The sequence below is a fragment of the Chanodichthys erythropterus genome, chromosome 14 (genome assembly GCF_024489055.1).
Source record: "Chanodichthys erythropterus isolate Z2021 chromosome 14, ASM2448905v1, whole genome shotgun sequence".
Lineage (NCBI taxonomy): Eukaryota > Metazoa > Chordata > Actinopteri > Cypriniformes > Xenocyprididae > Chanodichthys > Chanodichthys erythropterus.
Window position 1 is genome coordinate 8,735,613 of NC_090234.1, and position 25,532 is coordinate 8,761,144.

At 38.4% G+C, this 25,532-nt stretch overlaps 1 protein-coding gene across 7 annotated transcripts in view; it reads right to left on the reverse strand.

Annotated features, from left to right (window-relative positions):
* Positions 1-25,532, reverse strand: part of myo3b (myosin IIIB) — a 173,660-nt gene that overhangs the window by 10,103 nt on the left and 138,025 nt on the right. For 6 of the 7 annotated variants that reach the window (XM_067409691.1, XM_067409687.1, XM_067409686.1 and 3 more), the window contains 3 exons: positions 9,326-9,426; positions 8,820-8,866; positions 7,017-7,204 (listed from right to left, as the gene is read on the reverse strand). In XM_067409691.1, coding sequence (XP_067265792.1) covers positions 7,057-7,204; positions 8,820-8,866; positions 9,326-9,426 — 296 coding nt within the window. In that variant the 3' untranslated portion in view covers positions 7,017-7,056. Of the gene's footprint in view, positions 1-7,016; positions 7,205-8,819; positions 8,867-9,325; positions 9,427-25,532 lie in introns of those variants that run through there. The other variant, XM_067409689.1, reaches the window with a different exon arrangement.

The window sequence follows — 25,532 nt, forward strand, 5'->3', positions numbered from 1 at the left end:
GAGGTACCATTTCAAAAGGTATTCCTTTGTACCTAAAGAGTTCATATTAGTATCTCAAAGGTACATATTGGTACCAAAGCATACATATTAGTATCTAAATGGTGTATTACAACCTTTTTAAAGGGTACCATCTGGTACCATTCCAGTGACAGCTTTTGTACCTATCTGTGTACCCATCTATAACCTAAAAATAACAGAAAAAAACTTACTAGTTCAGTGAGAAACTGCTTTATAACACATGTAAAAGGAAAGAGATGAGAACCTAATAAGAAACACAGAGGACTTTCTCACTTCTGTCAGAATGCTCTGAGGAGGAAAAACAGATCCAAATCAAGACACTTTCAAAAATGAACTGGAAACTGGACCACAGTAAACAAACATCACCATGGACATTTAGATAACTGGAAAACCAATTTCTATAACCTCTTCTATAACGAAAACAACAAAATATGCACCTGAATCTGCATGGACCATGAAAAATGTTGCAAATTTAGATCAGCCATTCTCAAATTCATCTCTTCAGGACAAGCATATTTCCCACCATCTGAGAGCAATGTTTCATTACTCAAACACAGTACACTGCTCAAAAAAATAAAGGAACACTTTTTAATCAGAGAATAGCATCAAGTCAGTTAAACTTGTGGGATACTGATCTGGTCAGTTACGTAACAGAAGGGGTTGTTAATCAGTTTCAGCTGCTTTGGTGTTAATGAAATTAAAAACAGGTGCACTAAATGGGCAACAATGAGACGACCCCCAAAACAGGAATGGTTTTACAGGTGAGGCCACAGACATTTTTTTATCTACTTATCTTTTCTGACTGTTTTTCACTAGTTTTGCATTTAACTAGGGTCAGTGTCACTACTGGTAGCTTGAGGCGATACCTGGACCCTACAGAGCTTACACAAGCAGTCCAACTCCTCCAGGATGACACATCAATACATGCCATTGCCAGAAGGTTTGCGGTGTCTCCCAGCACAGTCTCAAGAGCTTGGAGGAGATTCCAGGAGACAGGCAGTTACTCTAGGAGAGCTGGACAGGGCTGTAGAAGGTCCATGGCCCATCAGCAGGACCAGTATCTGTTCCTTTGTGCAAGGAGGAACAGGATGAGCACTGCCAGAGCCCTACAAAATGACCTTCAGCAGGCCACTGGTGTGAATGTCTCTGACCAAACAATCATAAATGAGGGTGGCCTGAGGGCCCGACGTCCTCTAGTGGGCCCTGTGCTCACTGCCTGGCACCGTGGAGCTCGATTGGCATTTGCCATTGAAGACCAGAATTGGCAGGTCCACCACTGGCGCCCTGTGCTTTTCAAAGATGAGAGCAAGTTCACTCTGAGCATATGGAGAAGCTGTGGAGAATGTTATGCTGCCTGTAACATCGTTCAGCATGACTGGTTTGGTGGTGGGTCAGTGATGGAGGGATGCACAGACCTCTACAGGCTAGACAATGACACCTTGACTGCCATTAGGTATCGGGATGAAATCCAATAGAACACCTCTGGGACATTATGTTTCAGTCCATCCGATGCCGCCAGGTGAAACCTCAGACTGTCCAGGAGCTCAGTGATGCCCTGGTCCAGATCTGGGAGGAAATACCCCAGGACACCATCCATTGTCTCATTAGGAGCATGCCCCGATGTTGTCAGACATGCATACAAGCATGAGGGGGTCATACAAACTACTGAGTACCATTTTGAGTTGCTGCAATGAAATTTCAGCTAAATGGACTAGCCTGCTGCATAATTGTTTCACATTTTCGGGGTGTCTTTGAATTCAGTCCTCTGTAGGTTAATAATTTTCATTTCCATTAAACTATGTGACATCCTTTCATTCTTAACACATTACCCAGTCCATATCAATATAGATATCTAGCATGATATTTTTCTCCAATGAGATCTGATGTGTTTTTGTGTTATGTGATTTTTTTTAGCAGTGTATTTGACTATAATCATTAATATGGGATACGTGTAAACCTGCGTAAAATACAAGAGCAAATTCATCAACTTTTTTACTGACAGAAATATATTGAACAAATGCCAAATTGGCTTCTTACCAAAATGTCACACATCAAATGATACACTCACTCTGTGTGGACTGTAATTGATTAACAAACCAACTGAAATATAGGCAAAATCTTCATCTGCTTCATGGATTTAAAAGAAAAAAAAATCCTTCATAGAGTGTTTGGCATGAGAGTCACCAAATCACATTGACTGACAGCAGAACTGGAGGAAAAACTTAATCAAATCAAAATAAACTACTGTTACAATTGGCATCAAACACAGCTCAAGTACAGACAAATATAAAGTACCATAAATGGACAAACAAGGCCACACATCCAAAAGAAGACAGAATAACTTGACCTGCAACTGTATGTGTTAACATGCACATTCATAAACACACTGATATCACTTGATATCCATTTTTTTTTATCATCAATACCTCTATTACGTGTATGTAAATATGTGTGCAATATTTGTTCACTGAATTTCATTCTTTGAAAATATTTGAAATGTAACCCTGACAATGCCAATAAGGCAAACATGCTAATAAGGCTGTTTTTGACCAGAAAGGAATTGAAAGAGAGACAGAAAGATATGGAGAGAGTCTGAGAGAATAAGATCTGTCTACATCTTTACTAAAGATCAGATTTTCCTCTGGGCCCTGAGGGGTCAACAACTGCAGATGAACCAAATGATATGCAAATTTCAAAAAACAGCGCCACAAATTGGCTTGTGTGCTCGGTGCGGCCCTTCTCATCCGAGAGAGAGTTTTGTCCAGAATTTCTCAATAAAGAATCTCACGTCTACACCGACATCACGACAGGTCCACAAATGTGGAGGTGTTGAATAAAAGATTTATAGAAAAAAAACGTTAAAGGAACAAAGTTGAATACAATTTGAAATGCGAGGCATTCATAACAGTCTTATCTTGCTCTCTTCATGTCTTTTTGTCTCTGTTTCTGTGAGGGGGGATCAAAAGCAAAGAATCACTTTTCATGTGCTAATGTTATCTGCCTCCTTGAGGAGAATTCAAATTAATGATTGTATCATTATTGGTTTGATAAACTGTGTTTAATGAAAGAATTATATCAAGGATGCGAATCAAAAATACGAAAGACATTGTAGAGTATTCCTCAAACTTTCCATAACCATGAGTGGCTTTGAAATGCAGATATTGCCTGACGCCATGAGATAAGGTCAAATCCATCTCTGAGAGTGCAGGGCTGCCCTAAACATCACATAATATTCAAAAGGGCAGTTCGATATTTGGTTCATAGGGCCTTAAAAAAGTAGGTTTAGACAATAAGGACCATTAAAAAAAACTTAAAAACTAAATACATTTATTATCTATTAATCTATTTATTTTTTTTTGGCTGAATTATCCTTATAACTTTACATATAATAAATATTTATATACTGTATATAATAATATCTTCATGTATTATTTAATAATACAAATTTTGACACTGAAATCACGCTTAAAAATGTATGAACGTTATTGCAATATATATAAAATATCAAAGAAAGTGCTTTTCTCTTCACTATCTTCACTTTTCTTCATAATTTTTGCTCAATATATTTGAATCAACTGATGTATACTGATGTAAAAAGGTTGTGTACGCACAAAAAAAAAAGCATTAAAAATGTAAAATTTTCCACGCACATATCGGGATTTATAAAACATAAACTTAGCATAAATATGTGCACACGTACATACACTCTATACCGTACTCACTCTTTTACTGGAGTGAAGCAATTAAGTAAACAGAATGATTTTAAATTCTGTTTTCATTTTGATATACACATTTAGATTAAAAATACCACTCTCATTAATGAGATTCAGAACTCAAATTACATAAAGTCATTATCTAGAAGTTAAACAAACATTTTATAAATTTATATTTATAATATTTGTAGTGGATGCGCAGCTTTTGATAAGAAAACGTGCATAAACTACGATGGAAACACATTTACCAAAAATCTTGATGCCGAAAACCTTGATCAAAAAAATCATGTGACTTTGCATGATGGGATGGCATAACTGTACTAACTAGCGGAAAATCTTGTTGCAAAGCATCTGAAATGCTGTTTAGGTCATTCTGAAGTTTGTCGTCAATGTGGTTTGGTATAATTCCTCCCAGAACTGTCTTACTTGACTGCGTTCCCAAACAGCAGCATCCGCCTCTGAAAGCAAGATAAAATTGTATTCCGTCTGCGTGCTCAGAGACGCAAATAATTTATTATATTTGAAAATTATTATATACAGTGGCTTCACCTACTTTTCTTAGTGATATGTATCAGGAAGTGACGATTTTGTTCTTTTTATTTGCAATATTGTGTTAAATTCACAACTTTGGATGGAAACATAGCTAGTGAGGAGTGCTAGGTGCATGATAATTCCTCATTAAACTAAATTTGGCGAATATTTCTCGATAGAACAATAATCAATGATGCACATTTTCGTTCAGTGGTAGAACGGTCCATTGGCTGGTTTGAAAAGGTCAGATGATAAAAAAAGTTGCTGTTTGGATTTAAACAGGCAAATGCTTAAGAGTCTATGACTGGATCATTATTGCAGAGATTATTATGTTTCTAGCATGTTTTATGTTTGGGAGCAGTTCTTTTAAACCTAATTGATAGAGTGTGTAGCTTTTCATTTTTTTAAACAACCATTTAGGAAAACACATTATTGGCCATATTCCAGCCAGGATGACACTGTCAAGATTCATCAGGCTCAAACTATGAAAGAATGGTTTGGGAGGAGCATGAAGAATCATTTTCACACATGTTGTGATGTTATTTTCATCAAGACGTGCATCGATGTTTGGTCAAGAACTTGTATTGACAATGCAAGAGGTGAGCACTCTGTCTTCTCCAGCACATCCCAAAGACTTTCAATGAAATTATTTTAAGGTCTGGACTCAGAGGTGCCAGTTCGTGTGAAAATGCATATGCATATGGAGATGATATGCAGATGATGTTATACATAGTAAAACTAGGCATTGTAAGCTCCATATATAGTTATTTCAGGGAGGAGACAAGGTGGAGATGCATTTATCACAATCTTCCTATGACTGGGTTTTAAAAAGGGAATTTTGCACAGGTTCTGGAAAAATTTAGCTTTTGTGGTGTTTATGCACACTTTAAGGATGAAGTTTTACACAGGTGTAGAAAATCACATTAACTATCAACATGATCCACTAATATTTCACAACCGCAAAGTGTCACATTATTGTTTTTCTTCATTTCAAACTAATTTTTGTCAATGTTTTCTTGAAAAGTGTGCATGATATCTTTCTGTAAAATAAATATCACTTGCTTTGATAAAGCAGAGAAATTCATAAATCTTTTTAAGTGTGTCTTAAGTATCCATGTACTTTTTGGGGCCACTGTATGTATACGGGTAGAAAGTTAATAGAAAATAAGGGTTTATGCAAAATAACTGCTGTTTAGTCCTGAATGACTATTACGACACCACAGGACATCAATGTCTCCAAACTCAGTGAGCTCTGTCATTACATTCTTCATTCATTCATGCCATGTGACATCTGCACTGTCTGTCATGTGTATTAGGGCGAAACGTGTCTGATCTGACAGTCTGCCACAGCAAACAACACAACAATCACAGAAAGAGGTGGAAAAAGCACAAAAATAAAGAGACAAACAAAGCAGTGTGAACGGATGTAATGCTGCACTTGATGGGAGTCACTGAAGACTGAAACATGTTTCTCTGAGGAGCAGTTTTGCTTTACTTTTTAGTAGTACTCATTTATCTGTGTTTGAGCACAGAGAGAGAGACTGACACTAGTCCTGTGCCATCGTCACAAAGTACCACTTATCTTCTGTGGCCAGGTAAGTGTCCTGTAACTCATCTTTGTAAAACAGATGGTTCAGGTCTAAAATCTGACTGCATGAGCCATGTCTGAAACCAAACTAATAAAGCAATAAAGCATGTGAAGTTGTTCTCTAGTGTGATCATATTCAAGGCTAAAAGGGTCTGAACCCCATTCAACTGTAACTATTTTCTCAAAAAAAATATATATATATATATTTAATTTGTGCAAATTCATAATTTTTCAGTCATTCGTGATGATTCCGCTAGAAGATATAGTTCCTGACATGTAAACAAAGCTTTGGCATAAATCGACTTGCGTAGACTGTCTGCCGGAAGCTAGTTATTATGCTTAGTAAAGTTGAAAATATGGATATTTTTCGTACAAAAACCCATCGCTTCACTTCAGAAGGCCTTAAGTAATCCACTGGAGCCGTATGGATTATCTTTATAATGGATGGATGCATTTTTTTGGGTAAAATTGCGACACCCTCATTAACTACCATTATAAAGCTTGGAAGAGCCAGAATATTTTTTAATATAACTCTGATTGTGTCTGAAAGAAGATAGCAATATACACCTAGGATGGCTTGAGGGTGAGTAAATCACGAGTTAAGTGCACATTAAGTGCACTTAACAAGAGATTACAAAATGTTATAGTGTACAGAATGTTATAGTGTACTTTTTCACAAGAGTGTAGATGGCCTCAAAGCTACAGATATGAACTTAAAGTGATGCTTTCATGTCAGCTTTAATCATTGTAAAATCATTGTAAAGAACAACCTGCAATGGCTTATTGTTATTGCATTTAAAGGAGTCATTCAGCCAAAAATGAAAATTCTGTCATCATTTACTCAAACTCATGTTGTTCCAAAACCTGTATGACATTCTATATTTTGAGGAATGTAACCAAGCAGGTGACCACTGAGTTCCATTGTATGGACAAAAAAAAAAAAAAACAAAACGAAACATTGCACTTCTTATATTTTCAGAAGAAAAATTAATACAGGTTTGGATCAAAATGAGGGTAAATAAATAATGACAGAATTTTCATTTTTTGGTGAACTGTCCCTTTAAATACTTAGAATCATCATGTAATATGTATCTAAGCCAACAAGTTTGTAGTGTGTGTTTAATTGTGTACAGATGCAGTGGTCTGGCTGTCTGTGGAGCTCTTACCAGCTGCCAGCAGGAGTCAAAGTGGTGGGCGGAGCACAGCTCATCTGGATGGGATAGTGGGAGGGGCAGTAGGCGTGACAGACTTGGGGTTTGAGGAGGGGCCAGACAATACTTCCTCCTCAGGAACAGACTCTATTGTGGACAGTAATTGATAATATTCATCCTCTCCATCCAGAAGCTTGATTTGCCTGAGCATTGAGAGGGAAATATAAGAGAGTCACAGACACATGAAGTCAAACAGAGCATACACTGTAAAACTATGCTTCATGTATTATCTAAATTAACTGGATCTATCAAGTCAAAAATATGAATTAATATGACTGAATTATAGCTTAACTGTATAAGGTTACAAGAACAAAAGTCATTTTTAAGGGCGAGATAAGGAGCTAAGTTAATGGCTCTAACATGGACATTTTTAAATCCAGTGTTAAGTTTTTATATTAAAACTTATTAATTGCAGTGGTGGAAATGGCCAATATTCACTGGAGGGAATCTAGTCTAGTTGGGGACAATTTCCAGCCCTGCCTTGTATAACATATATTTTTGGGAATTTAAGTTGATACACTGAGTACAGACAGCAATGAGAATAATGGGGAGGAAACAACAAACAAAAAATCAGTTTTTATATGAGCAGTGCATACTTAGCCAGGTAAAGAAAAGTGATACATCTCATTATTTGTACTAACAGTATGAATTGCTTCCTTCTGGGAGAAGATACAGAGCTCCACATGGTAAATTTAATAAGTTTAAGAATGAATTTGTGCCTGTATCTGTACAGATTTTTAATAGTAATTCAACTCAATTGAATTTTTTTTATTTTTATTATTGTGTCCTCAGTAGTTAAATGAAATGGTTCTATTGAGAGGCAAATGAATTAATTAAATTAATTAAGTACAAATACTTAAGCATAATCTCTCAACCAATATGAGATCATAAAAACTGCATGGATAATAATTACAGTAGAATTAGCAAAATACTGTTAAAAATTAGTTTTTAAAAATAGCAGGACATTTCAAATTCCTTAATTACATACTAAAATAAATTGGCTGTCTGTCTCATTTCCTTTAATGACCTTTCAAGTATCTCTCTCTCTCTCTCTCCCTCATGAATTTCTCATGTCACAATGTACAAATTATTTTCATGATTTATCACATTTTTTCAACTTAGATAATTAACGTGGTTCAGATAACATAATATTTTGAGTTATCGTTGATTAAACCAATGGCCTTCATTGTTTTAACTTGTATTAATTTTTAATTTCGATGAACTCAAAATTTTAAGGCAACCAGGAAACTTACTGTTTCAAGTTAAACCAGCAATTATTTTTTATAGTGCAGTCAGTTGCACTTGTTTCTGAAACATCTAAATATTACAGGAGCTAAATTAATAAAACATATGATTTATTATTTTATTGCTACTCTTTAACAGTGTAACTAAACGAAAGTAACAAACTAAGAACAAAAAAGGTTTTTCACAGGGGTTAAAAATATTAAATAAATAAAAGAAAACGCGAGAAACGGTTAATCCTTTAATAAAGAGCGCTGATATACAGCCTGCTCGAGGCATTAGAGGATCCAGGCTTAACTTCACAGACTGTGAGGTCACATATCTCACAATTAATACATGCATTCTTATACCACGTCTTCTCTCCTCCCAAAAATAATACAAAAAAAAAAGGCTTCTTAAATAGCTCGTATTTTCAGCTGCAAATTTGCATGAGAAGCAAACAGAGCTGTGGTCTTCTCAGCTCCCCTCCTGAGCTGGTGGGGTGTTTAGATACGAAGAAGGAAAGCTGTTATTTACCCCAGTTTTCTGGGTTTCCTCTTGCTCCCCTGATAATCCAGACTTCTCTGCAGAGAGGACACAGAACCAGCACACGCAAACACACGCAGACAAACACACACACGCACACGGAGTTAGAAAAGCTTCAGAAAAGACAAGCGCGAAGCAAGGAACATGCGCGAGAGAATCATTAATTTTTAATTCAAAGTGATTTTGTGTTGAATGTGTGCAGATGCTGATAATATCAGAAGTCACAGCATAATTTTTCTTGATCAAAGCGCGCGGGGCTGAGGCTGATGAGGCAGGCATCTTGCTCGGCTTTGATAAACCACATCAATTATTCACCGTGAAGGGAGACATCCTCACATGAAAGCAACAGATAAAGCGCCAAAGCACATGGTGGAGACAACAGAACGGCAGAGCGGCGTGGGGGTGGGGGCTCGGGGGTCTGGCACAGGTAGCTTTAATTGTATTATCATCTGGAAACAAAGTTAGACAAAGGCTTCCATGAAAGGCTTTGAACTCACGTTGAGATGGTTGTAATAAAGACTGTCTTCCGGGCTGTTCAGGAGCTTGGGCTGCTGTCCTCTTCGCCGAGGGGAACGGTGATGTAGCTTCACCGTTGGACCTGCGGGACACACACACACACACACACACACACACACGGGACGGATCAGTGACACGTCTCCCATTGTGTCGCCCTGAAGGAATTGTATAAGCAGAGCAGCGCGAATAAAGCTGACAGCTGCAACATAAATACATCACATGTACATGCTAAACAACAGTACACTGCAAGATTTGAACATTTTGGAAGAATGAAATGTGAGTGGCGTCCATGCAAAAGTTGCCGTTGCAATGCTGAGGGAGTTGCTAAGATGATCTGATTAGTAATTAGGTAGCTTCTTACTAGTAGAGATGCACTGATACTAAATTTCTCTGCCGATTCGATAACGATATTTTAATTTTTCTTAAGGAAGAAAAATCTTCCCCAAATAATGCTGCAAACTATACAGGGAACCCTCTCATTTGGTACACTATAATATTAGAGCTTACAGTTAACAACAGAGGTATTATATTCAGCTGCATTTATTTTCAGATATAATAATTACACTCAAATAAAAACTCAAATGTTTTGTGTTTGTGATTGTGTTTGTATAATGTTTGTATAAAAGTAATTACAAACCCGATTCTAAAAAAGTTGGGACCATGTACAAACTGTGGATAAAAAAGGAATGCAATAATTTACAAATCTCATAAACCTATATTTTATTCACAATAGAATATAGATAACATATCAAATGTTGAAAGTGAGACATTTTGAAATGTCATGCCAAATATTGGCTCATTTTGGATTTCATGAGAGCTACACATTCACATACACAAGTTGGGACAGGTAGCAATAAGAGGCTGGAAAAGTTAAATGTACATATAAGGAACAGCTAGAGGACCAATTTGCAACTTATTAGGTCAATTGGCAACATGATTGGGTATAAAAAGAGCCTCTCAGAGTGGCAGTGTCTCTCAGAAGTCAAGATGGGCAGAGGATCACCAATTCCCCCAATGCTGCGGCAAAAAATAGTGGAGCAATATCAGAAAGGAGTTTCTCAGAGAAAAACTGCAAAGAGTTTGAAGTTATTATCATCTACAGTGCATAATATCATCCCAAGATTCAGAGAATCTGGAACAATCTCTGTGCGTAAGGGTCAAGGCCGGAAAACCATACTGGATGCCCGTGATCTTCGGGCCCTTAGATGGCACTGCATCACATACAGGAATGCTACTGTAATGCAAATCACAATATGCGCTCAGGAATACAATCCACCGTGCCATTAGCCGTTGCCGGCTAAAACTCTATAGGTCAAAAAAGAAGCCATATCTAAACATGATCCAGAAGCGCAGGCGTTTTCTCTGGGCCAAAGCTCATTTAAAATGGACTGTGGCAAAGTGGAAAACTGTTCTGTGGTCAGACAAATAAAAATTTGACCAAAAGTTCTTTTTGGAAAACTGGGACGTCATCCGGACTAAAGAGGACAAGGACAACCCAAGTTGTTATCAGCGCTAAGTTCAGAAGCCTGCATCTCTGATGGTATGGGGTTGCATGAGTGCGTGTGGCATGGGCAGCTTACACATCTGGAAAGGCACCATCAATGCTGAAAGGTATATCCAAGTTCTAGAACAACATGCTCCCATCCAGACGTCGTCTCTTTCAGGGAAGACCTTGCATTTTCCAACATGACAATGCCAGACCACATACTGCATCAATTACAACATCATGGCTGTGTAGAAGAAGGATCCGGGTACTGAAATGGCCAGCCTGCAGTCCAGATCTTTCACCCATAGAAAACATTTGGTGCATCATAAAGAGGAAGATGCGACAAAGAAGACCTAAGATGGTTGAGCAACTAGAAGCCTGTATTAGACAAGAATCGGACAACATTCCTATTCCTGAACTTGAGCAACTTGTCTCCTCAGTCCCCAGATGTTTGCAGACTGTTATAAAAAGAAGAGGGGATGCCACATAGTGGTAAACATGGCCTTGTCTCAACTATTTTGAGATGTGTTGATGCCATGAAATTTAAAATCAACTTATTTTTCCCTTAAAATTATACATTTTCTCAGTTTCAACATTTGATATGACATCTATTTTGTATTCTGAATAAAATATTGAAATTTGAAACTTCCACATCATTGCATTCTGTTTTTATTCACAATTTGTACAGTGTCCCAACTTTTTTGGAATCGGGTTTGTACATGAGACATGATACATTCTGGTGAGTTGTACTGTATCTTTCAACATACCTTTTGATATTCATGCATGTTTTTCAAGATATAACTTGTATTAATATGGAAGATTGCTTGAGATTGCTTACTGAAGATTTGTATATGAATTTCTTCTTTCAGATGAACACAATTAATAAATATCCTGATGCATCTAAGCTTTATAATGGCAGTGAGTGAACAGGACCAATGAGTATAAAGCTCAAGAAAGTGCATCTATCCAAAGCAAAACTTACTCCACATGGCTCCAGGAGGTTAATAAAGGCCTTCTGAAGTGAAGTGATGCATTTGTGTAAGAAAAATATCCATATTTAACAAATTATAAAGTAAAATATCTAGCTTCCGTATTCAACCTAAGAAGAAAGTGTAAATCCTCTCACAGTTCAAAACACTTACGCTACTTCCTACATCTTCCGTATTCAACATATGAAAAAAGCTTAACTGACCAACATCAGTTACGTTTTTTACCTAAGTTGAATGTGGAAGGCGTTCTGGCAGAAGCAAGATATTTTACTTTATAACTTGTTACATATGGATATTTTTCTTACACAAACACATCACTTCAGAAGGCCTTTCTTAACCCCTGGAGGCATGTAGAATAGGTTTTGCTTTGAGTGTTCATCAGAAAGAAGAAATTCATACAGTATACACCTAGGATAGCTTGAGGGTGAGTAAAGCTTGGGGTAATTTTCATTTTAAAGTGAACTAATCCTTTAACTACGGGTGATTCATAGGGTCAGATAGAGCCTGCTTTAACATCACTATTTTTTAACTGTTAATGCGTTATTGTCGTGTTAACTAAATTCAACATGAGAGATTTTCTTCACACACAGTATTAGTTGCAGCATGAATATATTTTTCTGCACCCTTTTGATCGACAGGAAATAATCGGGCCTGATCATCAGCTGTTTTTAAACAACTGACTGTTGGCCGACAGTGATGATAATAGCTTTTTTCGGCCGATACCTTGGTGCATCTCTACTTTCCAGTCTAAGTCAGTAGGCTTCTTTAATATGTCTATATGATTTTATCATCCACTAGTAGAAAATATGAAAAAATATTAGCAAACCCTTCCACAACAAGCCACATGATTTGAGGAGTCATGAATATAGCACAGACGATGTGTGATGAATTACACACAGAAGTTTTTGTTTAAACTATATTATAGCATTAAAAAGTCTGTTATACTCATCAAGGCTGAATTTATTTGATCAAACACAGTAAAAACTGTAATACTCTGAAATATTATTACAATTTAAAATACCTGTTTTCTATTTGAAAATGTAATTTATTCCTGTGATCAAAGTTGAATTTTACAGCATTACTCCGTCTTCAGTGTCACATGATCCTTCAGAAATCATTCTAATATGCTGACTTGATGCACAAGAAACATTTTTTTAATATTATCAATGTTGAAAACAGTTCAATATTTTTGTATAAAACTGTGAACCACTTTTCTATCATAAATGTTCAAGTAGTTTAAATATGCAGTATGTCCTTTTCACAATCAAACATTAGTGCCAACCATCTGATCCACCAAAATTCTGTCGGTTTACAATTATCGTAGATCAAACAGCATGTCAGGAACAGGAGAAAGAAGAAAAAGTCTTGCTTCCTCATGTTCATTCGTAACCTTTCAGATCTACAAACATGACAAAATGAGCAGAAATCCAGGACACCTTTCTACGCCAGCATGTATATTTAATATCGGGGCCTGTTTCATCTCGTCTTCATTTTAGACGAGGCAGAGCTTCTCTACTCATCATCTTTCCAGATCCTCTGTAAACCTTCTCTAAAACAGAGTTCAGTGATGTACTAGTTCTGCGGAATTCTCCGGAACAGAATGGCATGATGGCTTTGAACAGACCGAAGAACATCTCTATCCTTCTAACACTTCAAAGCACTGAGGTTCAGTCTTTCTCTCGCTGGGTGTAATTCTGCTTTGCATAGATTTGACTTTCTGCTGCTTCAAAAATGTTTAAGGAGCAGGTTATGTGCTCTACCACTTTACATTGATGCACAGTTCTGGTCCACAAGTTCTCCAAATGGGTCAAGAGCACTCAGTGTCACATGCAGTAACTGCTTTAAACTTTAAATTCAATTCTTATTTCCATAAAAGTTGACTTTTCCCATCTCCCATGCTTAAGGACCTGCAACCTTCCCGTATAACAGAACTGCTCTGCAAATCATTTCACGATTGTAAATCAAAACTGGTTTGGACAGAAGCTCTATTTTTGCCCAATGAGTGGAGATCAAACAGAGCATAACTGTCTAGGACAAAAATAAGAGATGAAAAATTGGAAAATCACATTTATGAACAAGTTTGTTCTAACAGCAATACAGTCCTTTCATCCAGATACTAAACACACAGAAGAATATTCCTTCCCACCAATCATACGGAATACAGTTCTGGGAAAATCGATGAATAAAAATATATGATCTGTGCTGGCAAAATTAGTTATTGTTATTCACAACCTATATTATAAACCTTCAAAATGATGTATGATTTGTTGGAATCAGAGAACAAATGACTGAGCTACACCTGTTCAAATTCAATTTTGAGAAAAAACGAGTTCCAAAACAAAATCACCAGCAACCATACCTTAAAATCCCTGGTAATACCACCAAATTTGGTGCACACACCTCGTCAAAACCAATTCTCTATGGAAAAATATATATACAACTTTTTTTCAATATTTTACTTAAATATTTTGAAGTACTGTGATTCTGTGTTTATGTGTATATCAGTCTGTCTGTGCTGTCTGAGGTGTCTTTGTGCGCATGCTTTGGTTTTGTCAGTCTGCGCGAGTAAGACCTTTTTTGTTAAATCAGCATGAGTTTGAAAGTCACATTTCATTGGTTCAGACTATTGCCATCAAAACATTCGCTATGAATATTCACAAAAACAATACCAAACTTGTGCTGAGAGGAAGCGCGAGTGGTGAAGGGAGCAGAGAAAAATGTAATTTTTCATGGTCAAGGGAAAGGTACTCCTCTCAGAAAATGTACATATAAAGATATTCTTAGATGTTTAATTGCTATGCGGAGCATTGGGATCACTAGATGAGGGCTTAATGAACTCATTTTTGTGAAAACCTCAAATTCGACCAAAATCAACATTTTTTTCGTTTTGCCTGTAGCTCGTAATAAGCATGTGCGCATTCCCACTCATTTTGCCAGCACGGGTCACATATATTTATATTGAAATAATTGATCATTGAAATATAAGCTATAATTAAAAGTAGGTTAAATAAAATTGTTCACTAAAAGTTTTGGATTAAAGTTAACATGAAATCATAATTGACCATATTTACTTTATTAACGTGCAAGGACTTATGCATCGGTTCACGTTTGCATACAGCATTACTGTAGCTCAAACAGTAAAAGCATGGTGCTAGCAACGGCAAGGTCATGAGTTTGATTCCAAGGGAATGCATCAACTGATCCAAATGTACACTTTCAATGTAATGTAAGTTGTTTTGGATAAAACCGTCTGCCAATGCATATAAGTAAGTTTAGTGAAAGTTATATCATATGGCAAATTATTGGTAATCAATTATTTCTAGAGAAAGTGGGAGATAGAGTGTAATACCATTCAGTAGGATACTCTCCTAACACAGCCTTTAAGCAGTCTGACCTTGAGCCATTAGTGATATGTAAGTCCCACTACCACACACATGTGGGTTAGTGCCTGATCCTCCCCCTTTGTCTGGGAAATCAGCACCATTTGATCCAGAGCTCTCCCTCAGGGCTGCTGCTCTTCCTCTGATAGACCAGCAGCACACAAGCAGTCAAAAGCCATCTAAACGCTCTTCATCCTGCCTAGGGCCTGTGTACCTCACTGCTGGAGCAGAGAATCCCATCCTAGACTAAACTTAGTCTTTTACCAAGGGGACACCTCTCCATAAATTCAGGATAAAATGTAACCTTTTTTCTAAGAATTTTTTTTACACAGAAATGTTTTTTGTACTGGCTAGATCTAAAATAAAAAAGGAAGTATGATATGAAGCATGGTATTTATCTGAACCTTCGATTAATCAGGCAGTCACATTATTTAAGCATAGATACAGATGTCTGTGCTTATGAAAACATATTTTAATAGAGAGACTCAGCATGTAATAAAGAGACAATTTCTTGCACAGTTTGCATCTAGAAGTTGCTCTAACTGTACTGAGAAATACCAGTTTATCACAAAAGTAACACCAGCTAAGCACACGGTGTACCTCAGGTTCTGGTGCTCGGACCTCTTCTCTTCTCAATAAACATAACATTATTGGGACTAGTCAGGCACAAAAGCCTGCTGGATTGACTTTCCATACTCCACCTGAGTCACACATAATTCAGATGCTTCTCGGACAACTGTGAAGGACCAGCTAATCTCCTGTCAAGCAATCATTCCACCTAAATAAGAGTTTTAAACTGTCAGTTATGAGCCAGAAAAAGAAAAAAAGGAAGAAAACCATGCATATAACACCAGGTGTTATAACATTCCTGTACAGCTCAAACAGTAGAGTATGGTGGTAGCAATGTCAAGGTCATGGGTTTGATTCTCTGATGAACTGATAACATGTGTAATTCATACACATATAATAATTCATCCTTTTGTTGTTGATTCCAAAATATTGTATATTTAATGTCACTGGATGGCAAGAAACAATGACTAGATCACACACACACACACACACACACACACACACACACACACACACACACACATCCATTAACACCATTACAAACCATTGCATGTTTCTCGTTGTGCATGTTTGTGTTGGGAGGGACAACAATCTCTGAAGCAATCTGTGACGGTTTGCACAAATATAATCCTTTATTCAGAACTTATTGATTTGCCTTATAGACTGTTGGGTGGAAAAAAGGAGAAAAAGCAATAAAATAATCCACTAAGGGGTTGAGTTTTATGTTGTACCATTTGCCTTGCATTTCGTAACTGTTTGTATTTGATAGATAAAAAGGCTGAGAATTCTTCTCGGAGAGAGGTTTTAATTTGACAAGACTCAGGCCGGCTGTTAAAAAGCACCTCTAAATCCCTTGAAAATCAGAACGCGCTTCAGAAACTACATAAAAGAGATGCTAAAAGGGTTTTTAGCCGTATAAACGCGGGAGGCGTATTGATTCCCGTCGCTCACGTGCGTGATCACCTGACACGTCTCGGGCTGGGCCGAGCCGTCGGGGTTTGTTTGTACAGATGGAGGAGAAGGGGTGGATTGTAAGGCAAAATCATCAGCAGTGCTCTTTGATGTCTAAATGAAGCATGTGCAGACCAGACCATACACACACACACACACACACACACACACACACACACAGCTGAACAGAGATGCTGAGAAACACCACTCACACACAGAAAAAAGCACACAGAGACAACACTAACCCACATACCTACATACACACACAAAAGTCCCATATACACACTAACACAGGCCTGTCCTCTAAGAGTGCATGCAGACTGCATTCTTGAACCCTCCCAAACAAAGCTACTGAACAAACCTAAAGTGAGACACTTGGGAGGATTTCCAAGCCAATCTGGAACTATTCTGACATCAGGCTCTCTCAGTAACGTCTGATGATTGGAATTGAAATAGGCTTGTTAAAATCTAATCCCAATGTGCTTAAAATTACACACACAGCAGGGAATTCACAAAGAACGAACACACACACACACACACACACACACACACACACACACACACACACACTAGGTTTTCATGTTTTATGGGGACTTTTTCCATAGACATGATTTTTATACTGTACAAACTGTATATTCTATCCACTAAAAAATGGACTAGAAAATATGGCCTATTTTAGGTCCATCAAGATTATGTACTTCAGCATTATTTTGTCACTTATGCAAATTTCTTCTCAAATTTTCATTACAGTAATGCAAAGAATCTTATTCCATTACTGCGATTTGAATCGTGTTACTGTAATTATGTAGTGAAAATCATAGACACTTTCATAGAATAATATTTTATTTAAATAAAAATATTATTTAAAAAAAAAAATGCACAATAAATATGTATTCTCAGAACTGTATTTTACAAACACTACCATTAAAAAGTTTGAGGTTGGTAATATTAAAAAAGTATAACAATAAATTAAACTCTTATGCTCTCCAATCATGCATTTATTAAGACAAAAATACAGTAAAAACAGAAATAGTGAAATATTATTACAAATTAAAGGTGCTAAAGAGGATGTTTTGTTTTATACATTTTTGTAATATTACTTGAAACTGTCTTTACTAACTGATAAAAGGCTATTTATTAAGTGCACTGAAAGTAATAATATTAATATACATCATCTGTGCACGAGGTAGGGCCTTAAAAACATCAGCCAATCATTTACACAATCATCGCGTAAACGATTGGCCCTCTGGCTTGTCAATCACTGCCGTGACGTTCCTTGTGAGAGACAAGCGCGGCTGCGCGCTCCACTAACTTTCCACACTCCACAGGCGCCGCATGCAATGTTTTTGTCAGGAGACAGGATTAACAACTGCAGATTATGAGTTACCTCCGGAGAGTCCGACATAATGAATCCAAAAAACACGACACAGCGAATGCCGGTGGTAAACACTCGTGTTCCAATACTCGTGAACTAGGCGTTCCTTTGAAATGAGCTGTGAAGGAGGGGGGATGTTCTTACACATGTGCTCATTTCAAAAACTCATAACAGTCTTTGAAATCTCAGTCGACGAAAAAATCCTCTCTATCACCTTTAACATAACGGTTTTCTATTGTAATATATTTTAAAATGTAATTTATTCCTGTGATCAAAGCTGAATTTTCAGCATCATTACTCCAGTCTTCAGTGTCACATGATCCTTCAGAAATCATTCTAATATGCTGATTTTCTGCTCAAGAAACATCTCTTATTATTATCAACGTTGAAAACAGTTGTGCTGCGTTATATTTTTGTAGAGATCATTATACTTTATTCTGGGATACTTTAAATAGCTTTCTATTCAAAAGAACAGCAGTGGTTTGAAATAGAATGTAATCTCCACATGTAACACACATCTGTCCCTATAGTGTCTGTGGTCACAGGAAATCTGACTTTGATAAGAAGAGTCTTTAACTCGAAACAGTCACACCTCAGGAGGATGAAGGGAAATCCACCCAACTCATCATCAAGACTTAAACCATAATACCACTGATGCTAATATGCTAATAGATGGGACAGTATAAGTATCATTTTAAAGACTCAGAGTCTGTTACTGTCCCGTGTGAAAGTACATCCTGTTAGACTCTATTAAACTTACTCTGTTTCTCACTGACATTAAGAGGATTTCAAAAGTTGGCACCAAGTTAACTAAACTTTCCCACGACACAGTGCTCAGTCAGCCAAATCTCACCTACTGAAAACAGGTGGAGAAATGAAGAGCAATGTTTAGTGAGAGTTGGAAAGCATCTAATTGAAGTAGATACTATGGGGAAATATGTTTTAAATCATAGAATGATCAGATTATGATTCAACAACATCATAATTTATATTACTGAATAAGAAATTTGAAATGACTGAATCAGACTTCCCAATGTATGTGCAACATAACACGACAAAACAGCAATGTAAATTTTGTCATACTATGCCACTACTATTTGTTTATACTGGAAAACTCTTATAAAACTCTCTTATGAAAACAGAACATTTTTCAGCAGTGAGAACTCAGCTAAGCTTGTATTAGGGCTGTTGACTAGTTGTCCAACAACACTAAGAAAAGTCTGAAAAATAGGGCCCACTGTGCTGTGTTAATATGATGTAATTTTCCATATTGATTTTTCACAGGTGTTTTACCTGTGTTTTGAATTACACATTGCATTGTGTTGTGTTTTAGGGTTAAAGGAAATATCTGTAAACTTAACGGATAATGTCCTGGTAGATTACCAGTACCTATTCTAGTTTTTCTATGATTTTTTTTTTCCTTACAATGAACCAACAAGGTAATAAGGGGAGTTAAAGGGTTAGTTCACCCAAAAATGAAAATTCTGTCATTTATTACTTGCCCTTTCACACCCGTAAGACCTTTGTTCATTTTGGAACACAAATTAAGATATTTTAGTTGAAATCCGATGGCTCCGTGAGGCCTCCATAGGGAGCAATGTCACTTCCTCTGTCAAGATCCATAAAGGTACTAAAAACATATTTAAATCGGTTCATCTGAGTACAGTGGTTCAATAATAATATTATCAATCGACGAGAATACTTTTGGTGCAGCAAAAAAACAAAATAACGACTTATTTAGTGATGGCCGATTTCAAAACACTGCTTCAGGAAGCATCGGAGCATTGTGAATCTGTGTGTCGAATCTGCAGTTCGGAGCGCCAAAGTCACGTGATTTCAGCAGTTTGGCGGTTTGACCTGCGATCCGATTCATGATTCATTTATGCTCCGATGCTTTCTGAAGCAGTGTTTTGAAATCGGTCATTACTTAATAAGTCGTTATTTTTTTGGTGTTTTTGGCGCACCAAACGTATTCTCGTCGCTTTATAATATTAATATTGAACCACTGTACTCACATGAACTGATTTAAATATGTTTTTAGTACCTTTATGGATCTTGACAGAGGAAGTGACATTGCTCCCTATGGAGGCCTCACGGAGCTATCGGATCTTAATTTGTGTTCCAAAGATATACGAAGGTCTTACGGGTGTGGAACGACATTAGGGTAGGTAATAAATGACAAAATGTTCATTTTTGTGTGAACTAACCCTTTAAGTTAGTTGGCTAAGTTTAATATATTTAGGGGGGCATTTAAAAAGTATAAATTCTCAAATGATTCAGATACACAAGTTGTTGCAATGTGCTTGGAGTGTACAGTGCTTTAACAGTCAGCACAGTAAAACCTTCTCTGAAACATTTCTCTTTATACATTTAACACATCTTTATTGATTAAAGTTTATGTGAAAATTCACTTCAACAATGAATTTCAAGTCAATCACTATGGGACTTCAAATCCCCTGCTGTGAGCAATGTTCCCATTATTATGCAGAATCCACAGGTTTATTTGTGAGATTAAAGCACACTGCTTTTTTTTCCTAGAGTCTGTTGCTTATTCATTACGATGTGCTACTCATTCCTGCGTGTCTGTCAGAACAGATGGCTGCTTTAATAAATAGCTGCTATAGAAAGAAACAACAACAAATTGTTGGATCCCACAAACTAGCCACAATATTTCTGTTCTAACAGTAATAAACTTTCAAATGTGGCTCAGAGTCCAAGTGCTCAGGTTACATGCAAGGTGCATCATTCTGCAACTGAGATGTTTTTTGCTGCCAAGTATTGGAACATTTCTTATAAGGACTTTAACAGTGTTTGGAATTTCAAGTTTATTTTATCTGTTTATTTGTTGAATCTCTGCTATGGGGTCATTGACGTGCTGCACTGAGTATTTATATATCCCTCCAGCCTCCAGCGTGATAGCGTCTGAAGCATGTTGCAAAGCATTATATATATCATAGGCAATATAAGAGAGTAAGAGGCAATAAAAGGGGTGTGCATCTCCCTGTCCTTGGTATATCACGGTGGGAACGCACACTTGCTCTGTGTTATGTGCCTCGGAGTGGAGCATGCATAGGCAGCGCTCAACGGTGCTGCCTGTGCGAGCTGCTGCTGCTCAGAACGCTCCAGTCCAGCCTGGCTCCGTTGAGATGGGCCAGGCTTGCGCTCCCTGTGGTTCGGGATCATGGAGCTGGCTGACAAGCTCGAGATGGCTTTGGCCCTTTCTCAGCTCTCATCAGTCAGCTCTATTGTTCCCATTCAGGGATCGGAAGCCCATGCTACGGCTTCTTCCGCCCTGAATGAGAACCCGATGCTAGAATTATCTAGTTCTGAGGATCTAGAGGTTCTAAGCATTGAGGCAGGAAAGATTGAGGATTTGCCACCCCAATTCTTTGATATTGAGAAGCTGCTTGAGGTTGTGACCAGAGCAGTGGCCAAATTAATATTGAATGGCCATCAGAAAAGCAGGAAGTGCAAAAGAAAAGCAAGCTGGATGAGTGCTTCCTGCAGGCTTCGTCGCAGCCTTCACGTCAGGGTCTTCCTTTCTTTTCTGAAAAGGCTGTTTACGTAGAGAATTTCAAGCACAACATATCACCATTATTCCTCCATTCTGGGCTTGAAAGAGAATGGCTATGGGGTAATGCACGGGTTGAGGAGATTCTAGGTTGTTAAAGTCTACATTCAAAGGTCTATTTATGAAATTTCATCAATGTCAAAGGTCCAGAAATTTTGGTTATTACAAAACTTGTTTTTAATAAACATGCATAACATGCATAACAAATCAACACAATTTAAAAATAAAAATAAAGTTCCTTTTGCATTCAAAATACATTAATAAGCGCAAAAATGGCAAAACAATTAATTTAAGTGTCAGCATTTTGTATGAACAAAACAATAGGTAGGCAAAAGCCGCTTTTCCACTGTCAGGCCAAGCGGTTCTCACTGCGTAAGCATTCCATTCCTTGTAGATGCGGGCCAGCTTCATTTTCCACTGCGGCCGCTTTTTGGAATGTAATACAGAAGCGTCAGTCGTTGCCTTGGTATCGCAATGGTTTACTGATGATAAGAGATGTAAATAATGACCGAGCTATGGAGGATGCTCAAATATTTCTTTTAATTTAATTATTAATTTGTGTTTACATCGCTCAAATAGCCAGGCAACATACAAGTGACCAATCCTGAGTGGCGGTGTCATAGATTCTACCAGCACGATTTAGCATGGTTAGACAGCCGTGACGAGAATTCCGGGCCAAGAACAAATTATGTAATTGTGCCGTGCCATACCAGGCTCAAGTGCAACCACAACTGGAACCGTTCCTTACCCATCCAAACGTGTCGCCCAATTACGTCAAATGTCATATGCTCACTGGATGTCATGAAAACAATGTCACGCATGTTCACTTTCATTTTGGACCATCTCCAAAAAGACATAAAAACTAAACAAATAATTTACAAGTTTAACATGCATTTATTCACGTTGGAAATCCACACTTTTAATCACTTACACACAATTAGTGCTCTTGAAATACGAAATGGAGTGCGCTAATTGTGTATTTCCTAGTTTGGCAATGAGATGTCATTCTTCGCCATATAAGGTGCTTGGGGTTAAGACTAAACATCAAGAAAATCTCACTGTCTCCCCAGCAGAGAACTACGTTTTTGGGGGTGGTGTGAAACTCAATTATTATGAGGGCACAGTTGTCTCCTGCTCGTATAGAGACTATCTTGACTACAGTCACCAACATTAAACTAGGCCAAGCCATCACTGTCAAACACTTTCAGAGAATGCTGGGGCTTTTGGCAGCAGCGTCCAACGTAATACCTTTTGGCCTGCTGTACATGAGACCCCTGCAGTGGTGGCTCAGGACCTTCCGCATGATCAAAGTAACGCGCAAATTCCTTTGTTCTTTGGCTATGTGGAAGAAACCATGGATCTTGTCCCAGGGTCCTGTGTTGGGAGCATCTTGTTAGTGGAAAATCATGACTATGGACCCATTCCTCACAGACTGGGGAGCAGTCATGGAAGGCCACTTTACCAGAGGTCTGTTGATAGGGCATCATCTTTCATGGCACATCAATTGCCTGGAGATGATGGCTGTGTTTCTATCCCTGAGGCACTTCCTCCTGGACCTCAGGGGCCATCATGTTCTTGTATGAACAGACAATACGTCGGTGGTCTCCTATATAAATCGACAGGTGGGCCTGAAGTCGCACCCTCTATGCAGACTGGCCCTTCAGGTTCTTCTGTGGTCACAGGGAAAGTTGCTCTCGCTCAGGGGTGCGTTTCCAGAAAGCATTGTAAGTCAACTATGGTCGTAAGTCCCATTGAACTCTAATGATAACGACAGAACTTGCGACCATAGTTTGCTTTGGGAAACGCACCCCAGAGCGATGTATATTCTAGGGGACCAAAATTTGGGAGCAGACATCCTATCAAGGCAGTGGCTCGACATTGTGGAGCTGATTTGGAGGAAGTTCGGCCAAGCGGAAGTAGATTTGTAGGCCTCCCACGAGAACACCCACTGTCTGCTTTGGTTTCACCTCTTTCACCCTCAGGGGCTGAATACCATGGTACAGGCATGGCCGAGGCGCCGCCTGTATGCATTTCCCCCGATCGCTCTGCTCCCGGGAATGTCCACCAGGATGGCTCCTATTAGTCAGTTTGCTCCTATTAGCTCTGTGCTGACCAGCTCAAGTCTAGTTTTCAGACATCATATCACTCCTAGCAGGCACCCCATAGGAGATCCCCATCAGGCAGAACCTGCTGTCGCAAGCCAGGGACCTAATTCATCACTACCTGAGGGGACCACCTTCTGAGCACTGGTCTCTCAACCGAGGATTTTGAGACCATTTTAAGCACTAGAGCTCCCTCCATGAGGAAACTTTATGCCCTAAAGTGGAATGTGTAACTGCCCAGTGGCTTCAGTTCTGGAGTTCTGGTGGCCCTCTAGGGAAACACCAACTTAAGTAATTAAGTACAATTTAATTCCTTTGATGTAATTTCATAATTACTCTTTGAAATATGGTTAAAGTTTACTTCTGAATGTACAAACAAACATTTATGGTAAACAATCGTTTGTTTCCTTCGTGGCACTCAAAGGATAAGGCCTGTCGTCCAAGCCAGAGTTCCTGTCTGGGACCTGGCAGTGGTTCTTGAAAGGTTATCCCTGGCACCCTTCAAACTTATTGACGAGGTGTCGAAGAAGTTTCTCTCTTTCAAAGTGGCCTTCCTGCTAGCTATTACATCCCGTTAAAAGAGTTGGGGATCTGCTGGCTTTTTCTGTTGCTCCCTCTTGCCCTGAGTATGCTCTTGGGAGGGTTAAGGCCATTCTCCACCCTTGGCTGGGCCACATGCCCAAAAGTGGCATCTAATGTGGTGCAGTCTGTTATCCTGCAGGCCTTTCATCCTCCACTACATGTGTCGGCTGATCAGGGCACTTTCCCTTTAAGAGGTCTGTGATGCAGCTGGCTGGGCCTCCCTGCACACCTTCATAAGATACTGTAGCTTGGATCTGCCCTCCACACCGGAATCTCAATTGCTCACATCCTAAGGTTTGCCTGAAAAGCTTCACACCAGAATAGGCACTAGTCATTGTGGTGCAGTGGGTATTTCGTTGCCCAAAGCATTGTCTTCGACACAGCGCGAGTTCCCTTGAAAGGGAACATCTCGGGTTACAACTGTAACCCGTCTTCCCTGAGAGGGGAACGAGACACTGCATCCCTATGCCATACCTCCTGAGTGCCTGAGAATTACTTTCTTCAACCTATCAGAAGGTAACAATGTTGCGTGTCGGCTCCCCTTAGTAGCTTCCGTGTAAGCTGTCACATGTAACGCCACACGTGGTTCAGACGCTATCATGCTGGAGGGGTTCCCCAAAGTGTCGTCTTCAATGCAGCATCTCATTCCCTTCTCAGGGAACAAGGATTACCAAGATTTTTTGACTAGCTAGTAAGAAGAGGGGAGTGATGTTGAATGAATGAGCCTGAGAGAGAGAGAGAGAGAGAGAGACTGTCTGGCTGTGCTCCAGATGGTTTGTGTGACAGAGATGATGACTATGGTGGTGACAATAAAGGACCCAAAAAATAAATTCCAGATCTGTGTTCATCTTGCATGACATGACGTGTTCCCTGCGGCCGAAACAGTCAACAGAGCAGCCAATTAGACACAGTCAATGACTTCAGCCCTGCACAGGCAGCCTGTGTCTGTCAAATGATCTGATCTACAGGAACAACAGGAGCAATGTCAGATGTTCAAAGATTTTTTTTTTTTTTAAAAGCATTGCTTTGCATTCTCATTAAAGCAAGTGAGAACAACTGCTTTTCTCTTCATTAACTTCACTTTTCTTCATTTTTGGTCAATGTCTTTTAATCAGCTGGTGTTTTGGTGGTTTTTAGTGGATGTATGAAGTCAGTTCTCAAGTTCACACAGGTGTCTAGCAG